The following is a 7,060-nucleotide window of genomic DNA, read 5'->3' on the forward strand; positions in this document are numbered from 1 at the left end:
TCTCTACAAAAATTTTAAAAATTAGCCAGACATGATGGTTTGTACCTGTAGTCCCAGCTACTCAGGAGGCTTAGGTGGGAGGATCACTTGAGCCCGGGAGTTCAAGGCTGCAGTGAGGTGTGATTACACTCCAGGTGGGACGACAGAGTGAGACCCTGTATTTAAAAAAAACAAAAAACAAACAAAAAAAACCCACACATTTAGAATGTGACTGACTTCTATGTCAGGATTTTCTAATATTCTTAGCTGTCTGAAGATGAAATAAGTTTATTTGGGTGATGAATTCCCTATCACCATGATACTCAACTAGAGTTAGGATGACCCAGTAGGGATATTACTATTTGGATTAAAGCACTAGATTATGTGTAGGTCAAATGAGTTTTAATTTTCTGAAGAGTTAATAAGATTGTGATTTGATGTAATAGATTTAAACTTTCGGCCGGGTGTGGTGGCTCACGCCTGTAATCCCAGTGCTTTGGGAGGCCGAGGCAGGCAGATCCGAGACCATCCTGGCTAACACGGTGAAACCCCGTCTCTACTAAAAATACGAAAAAATTAGCCGGGCGAGGTGGCGGGCGCCTGTAGTCCCAGCTACTCGGGAGGCTGAGGCAGGAGAATGGCGTGAACCCCGGGGGGCGGAGCCTGCAGTGAGCTGAGATCCCGCCACTGCACTCCAGCCTGGGCAACAGCGAGACTCCGTCTCAAAAAAAAAAAAAAAAAATAGATTTAAACTTTCCTGGTTTTGAATTAACTTGCTTGGATTTTATTCAGTTACCAAAACTCTGACATCAAGGTGATCATGTTCTATTCTGTGATATAGATCTTCCCTTTTTTTGTGAGGTTCAAATCATTTTATAGTGAATTTGAGACATGATATAAAGAAAAAGTATTTTTAAATTTGACACATTTCTTAGTAAATAAATTGAAATGAAACAAATAATAATCTCCCTAGGTCTTTAGTTCTTGGTTCTGCATGATAATGTGTTGGGAGGTGGGGGGAATCTGAAGTCTAACACATTTAACAGAAGCTAGTTAAACTTTATTTACTGTAGCTACTAATAAAGAGCTATAAACAGGGAAAGGTGTGTGTGTAAATGTTGTTTGTGGTGTCTAGGTAACATTCATGTAGGAGAGAATTGAACTTGGTTTGTTTTTCTTTTCCTTCAGTTGCAGGAAGAGGCAGAGGAAGAGGAAGAGGAAGAGGACGTGGCCGTGGCAGAGGAAGAGGGGGTCCTAGGCGATAATGTCTCTCAAGATTTCTAAGTCATATGGGATTTGGGATATTTTTTGTACAGGTTGTGTTTGTTTATGTCAGTTTTTAATAAACATAAATGTGGGACAGAGCTGTCTATTTAGTATATCAAAGTTTTAGTAGTTTCCTCCACATTTACGAAATTACCACAGTGAGAGCTAAGCATTTCTACTGGGCAGTTTCATTTTTAGATGATCAGGTTTTAAGTTTTTGAACTAAAATTTTTCTTTTTCTTTTCATGATGAATAAGGTTAAAAGAAAAGCCTTAGACAAATTAAATTTGGCAGAGTTTAATTGAGCAAAGGACAATTCACAAATCAGGTAGCCCCTGAACCATAATAGGCTCAGAGGCTTCAGCCCAGCTGCATAGTTGAAGATTTATGGACAGAAGGAAAGTGATGTATGGAAAATGGAAGTGAGATAGAGCAACAGCCGGATTAGTTACAGTTCAGCGTTTGCCTTATTTGAATATGGTTTGAACAGTTCGCTGTCTTTGGTTGGCTGAAACTTAGTGATTGGCACAAGAGTAGGGTACCGTCTGTTTACACATGCAGTTAGGCTACAGTTCTATGTACTGAGAAACCTTTAAGCTGAACTTGAGATATGTAAAGAGACTTTAGGCTAAACTTAACAATATATATAGAATATATACCTTCTACTTCACATGCACTGAATATGCATTTTATTGCTTTACTCTTCATTCTGTGGCACCTACCCACAGGGGAAGTAAGAAGTTCGTTTTGGTATTTCGGAAACTAAAGTCCTTATGGGATGGAGTCTAGAATTGATTCTCCTTTCCTGAGTTTTACTCCACAGAGTCTTAGGTACCTGGTAAAAAGTTGTCTTCTAAATTAAGGGTCATTACTTTGTTGTCTAGCTGCTAATGTCTTGTTTCTTTTGCTTTTTAATCAGTTCTCAATAGGATATAGTTTTATGTTTTCCAAGTTATAATTTGGAATTAATGGTCACTAGATTATCAGTTATGAGCAGTGTTAAAATCTGTTAATGTGTAATGTACCTGTCAGTGCCTCCTTTATTAAGGGGTTCTTTGAGAATAAAAGAGAAAAGACCTACTTTGTTTGACAGCAAAACTGTTCTAATTGTTAATAAGGATTTTTAAAAATTGTTTTTAATTTGTTAAGCTTAGAAAAAATGTCTCTCAGTGCATCAGTTCTTTGTAAAGCTTACTACCAAGTATTTATATGCTAAGGAAAACAACTGAGGATGTGGGTGGTTTAAATCTGTATTTTCATCATGTATGTGAGTTTTTATTTTGTTTTTTAAGTAAAGAAATTTTCTGCAAAGATTGTTACCTTAAAAAAGTTTAGCCCAGGCGTGGTGGCTCACCCTGTAATCCCAGCACTTTGGGAGGCCGAGGCAGGTGGATCACGAGGTCAGGAGTTCAAGACCAGCTTGGCCAAGAGGGTGAAACCCCATTTCTACTAAAAATACAAAACTTAGCCAGGTGCAGTGACAGGTGCCTGTAATCCCAGCTACTCATGAGGCTGAGGCAGGAGAATTTGCGTGAACCCAGGAGGCGGAGGTTTCAGCGAGCCGAGATTGTGCCACCGCACTCCAGCCTGGGCGATGGAGTGAGACTACGTCTCAAAAAAAAAACTGAGAGAGAGATATATATGTATTTATATAAATATATACTAATAGATACATTAGTATACATGTAGAATGTACCTGTCGTACATATTAGATATATAAATTTATATATTGGTATAAATACTAGATATATATATTTTTTAAGTATAAGTATCTTACCTCATCAAGTAAATTCAAATGCTTTTTGATTTTTCCACAGTTGATATTCTGTTTTTTTTGTAAGTCATTGAAGTTATGTAGTAATTAGCTTTTTTTCCCCCACAAATTATTGGCAGTGGTCACCCAGTTTTATTACAGGTTCTATGATCCAAAAAGGGATGTATGAAATTCATGATGATTAAGACAATTTTTTTTTTCTTTCTTTCTTTCTTTCTTTTGAGACGGAGTCTTGCTGTGTCACCCAGGCTGGAGTGCAGTGGTGCGATCTTGGCTCACTGCAACCTCTGTGTCCCGGGTTCAAGAGATTATTGTGCCTCAGCCTCCGGAGTAGCTGGGATTATAAGTGTGCGCCACCACACCCAGCTAATTTTTTTGTATTTTTAGTACAGATGGGGTTTCACCATGTTGGCCAGACTGAAGACAATTCTTTAATAGTAAATATATTAAAGGTGAGTTGGCTTGACAAGATACAACCAATATGTAATTTTTCTCCATACCTTTTTTTTTTTTTTTCCTAGAGACAGTCTTGCTCTGTTGCCCAGGCTGGAGTGCAGTGGCGTGATCTCGGCTCACTGCAAGCTCCGCCTCTTGGGTTCAGGCCATTCTCCTGCCTCAGCCTCCTGAGTAGCTGGGACTACAGGTGCCCGCCACCATACCCGGCTAATTTTTTGTCTTTTTAGTAGAGACGGGGTTTCACTGTGTTAGGATGGTCTCGTTCTCCTGACCTCATGATCTGCACGAGGCCTCCCAACGTGCTGGGATTACAGGCGTGAGCCACCGTGCGTCCCCGGCCTATACCTTTCATTAATTAATAAGCTGGGGGAATAAATAACTGGATTTCATTCTTCTCCATCTTCTGACCTGTTGGTGCTCCTATTGGTTGCATCCAAGTAGAAGGCAAAAGGCAAGAGACCCCTGTAATGCAGCAGGTGGAGAAATTTGTTGAAGGGGTCAAACAAAACCCTGCAAGAGTAGGAAATAAACAGTTGGCTCTTGTCCTCGTGGAGCTTATAGACAGAAGCAGATATCAAATAAAAATTGGAGCTGGGTGCCGTGGTGCACACCTGTAGTCCCTGCTACTGGGGAGGCTAAGGCAAGAGGATCGCTATAGCCTGGGAATTTGAAGCTGTAGCGTGCTATGATTGCAAGCAGCCTGGGTAACCTAGTGAGACCTGGCTCTTAAGTTTTAAAATTTAAATGAAAATGGCCACATAAGAGATTTAAAATTACGTTTTAGCCTGGCATGGTGGGTCACGCCTGTAACCTCAGCACTTTGGGAGGCCGAGATGGGCGAATCACTTGAGGTCAGGAGTTCGAGACCAGCCTGAGTAACATGGTGAAACCCTGTCTACTGAAAATACAAAAATTAGCTTGGTCTGGTGGCGGGTGCCTGTAATCTCAGTTACTCAGGAGGCTTAGGCAGGAGAATCACTTGAACCCTGGAGGCAGAGGTTGCAGTGAGCTGAGATCACGCCACTGCACTCCAGCCTGAGTGACAGAGTGAGACTGTTTCAAAAAAAAAAATTGTTTTGAGATTTTTTGTGTCTATGATGTTGCAGTGAGAAACCAGTCTAGTAACAGTTTAAATGTAATAATAAATCACAGTGGGTACTAGATTGAGTTTATTCCACTAGAGGTCATTATTTCATTTTCATGTGAAAGAGCTAAAATTGTGTGAAGAAAAAGCTATTTGAACTGATTGCCATCATTTGCTATAAAGGAAGCATTATAGTATGAATAGAAAACAGACTAGAGTTTAACATGCTTCTCTTGACCCCTCTTCACCACCCCCTAAAAGGCAGATGGGATCTTAGGACTGCAGCATTTTGTACACATCTGATATTTAATGAGATGTTACATATGAACTTTAGTTTTTTTTGTTTCTTCTTTTTTTTTTTTTTTTTTTGAGACAGTCTGGCTCTGTCGCCCAGGCTGGAGTGCAGTGGTGTAATCTCGGCTCACTGCAAGCTCCGCCTCCCGGGTTCACGCCATTCTCCTGTCTCAGCCTCCCCAGTAGCTGGGACTACAGGCGCCCGCCACTACGCCTGGCTAATGTTTTGTATTTTTAGTAGAGACAGGGTTTCACTGTGTTATCCAGGATGGTCTGAATCTCCTGACCTCGTGATCCGCCCGCCTCGGCCTCCCAAAGTGCTGGGATTACAGGCGTGAGCCACCGTGCCCGGCGGAACTTTAGTTTTTTAAAGAAATGTATTATGAATATAGATAGAACACCCAAAGTGAAGGAATAGAAAATGAAATTTCAGTTTCTTTTAATCTATCATAATTATGTGAGCATAGCTTAGTATTTTGAAATAGATTAATGTAGTCAGCAAACAATTCATGTATTACCTATAATAGCTATCATATAACATTTAATAACATACAGTTGTTGTTCCTGAAGACCTAACCTAGAAAATACCTCCATAACAAGAAGAATCTCTGTCATAATAAACCAACAGGAGACTAAAGGCATTAAAAGTATATCTGATACTGGCCTTTATTAATGTGAAATTCTTATGGATCTGTGAAATAAAGAGGAGTACTTTATTTTCCTTTTTTTTTTTTTTTTGTTTGAGACAGTCTCACTCCTTCACCAAGGCTGGAGTGCAGTGGTGCGATCTTGGCTCACTGCAACCGCTGCGTTCCGGGTTCAAGCAATTCTCGTGCCTCAGCCTCCTGAGTAGCTGGGATTACAGGCATGTGCCACCACACCCAGCTGATCTTTTTATTTTTAGTAGAGATGGGGTTTCACCATTTTGGCCAGGCTGGTCTCTAACGCCAGACCTCAAGTGATCCGCCTGCCTCGGGCTTCCAAAGTGCTGGGATTACAGGTGTGAGCCACTGCGCCCAGCCAATAGGAGTACTTTTGAAAAGGAAGATAAATTTTTTTTTTTTGAGACAGAGTCTTGCTCTGTCACCCAGGCTGGAGTGCAGTAGTGCAATCTTGGCTCACTGTAAGCTCCACCTCCCAGGTTCATGCCATTCTCCTGCTTTAGCCTCCCGAGTAGCTGGGACTACAGGCCCCCACCACCACGCCCGGCTAATTTTTTGTATTTTTAGTAGAGATGGGGTTTCACCGTGTTAGCCAGGACGGTCTCGATCAGGACGGTCTCGATCTCCTGACCTCGTGATCCATCTGCCTCAGCCTCCCAAAGTGCTGGGATTACAGGCGTGAGCCACCACACCCGGCTGATAAACTTTATAATATTAAGTTCTTTCTGTGTGGGAACATAGTAGTGTTCTCTATCTGAACCAGCTTTTCTTCTCAGTGAAGTTTTAGGGTTTTGTTTACGTATTCCATATATTTCGAGAAATGTTAGTAAACAGTGAGATTCAGTTTATGAAGAAAATAGTAATAATAGCAAGGCTGTAGATACCCAGTGCAGTTAATTCTTGGAATTTTCAGTAGTTGCATAAAGTTGCTGTTAATACTAAACCACTACTTCTAGGGAAAATATAGGGTTAAGTTCCTGCAAGCCTCTAGTCACATTTTCATCAGCCAACCAATACATAACCTTGTTTTATGAGTGTTTCTGTTTAGAGACATATATATAGTAGTATATGTAATACATATATACTACTACTTTGTTAATTCATGGCTAGCAGCACTAACTCATCCATGAACAAAGCTTATCTAACACTTATTTTCTCAGAAAGGCACATCACAGCCTTGAATTTAGGAACACGACAGCACTAAACCTGGGGGCCATTTTAAATGTCTCAAAAAAAAAAAAATAGTTAAACAGGCTTGTTTAAGGTCTTTGCCGTCCCACAACACACGCTGCCTACGCACAACTAGTGTTTTCCTACTTCTGTGGCTTTGTGCTTGTCCTTCCTCTTCTGTAACATTCTCACCTTCCCAAGTTCTCTGTGTTTGTGCTTAAGAATCCTGTATCATAGCTGAAAGACATTACAGACCATCTAGTCCTTGCCTTCTGTTTTCAAGTTGAGCAAACTGAAGCTGACAGAGGTGGAACTTATTTGCCCAAGGGCCACAATAAGCCACTGGTGTCTGGAGGATACACGGGCTCTGTGCTT

At 40.8% G+C, this 7,060-nt stretch overlaps 1 protein-coding gene across 2 annotated transcripts in view; it reads left to right on the top strand.

Annotated features, from left to right (window-relative positions):
• SNRPD1 (small nuclear ribonucleoprotein D1 polypeptide) overlaps nucleotides 1–2,325 on the top strand; it is a 27,905-nt gene extending 25,580 nt beyond the window's left edge. For both annotated transcript variants that reach the window (XM_002828101.4, XM_054538195.2), the window contains one exon: nucleotides 1,168–2,325. In XM_002828101.4, the coding sequence (XP_002828147.1) occupies nucleotides 1,168–1,244 (77 nt within the window). In that variant the 3' untranslated portion in view covers nucleotides 1,245–2,325. The remainder of the gene's footprint in view (nucleotides 1–1,167) is intronic.
• Nucleotides 2,326–7,060: the final 4,735 nt, after the last annotated feature.

The sequence above is a fragment of the Pongo abelii genome, chromosome 17 (assembly GCF_028885655.2).
Source record: "Pongo abelii isolate AG06213 chromosome 17, NHGRI_mPonAbe1-v2.0_pri, whole genome shotgun sequence".
NCBI lineage: Eukaryota > Metazoa > Chordata > Mammalia > Primates > Hominidae > Pongo > Pongo abelii.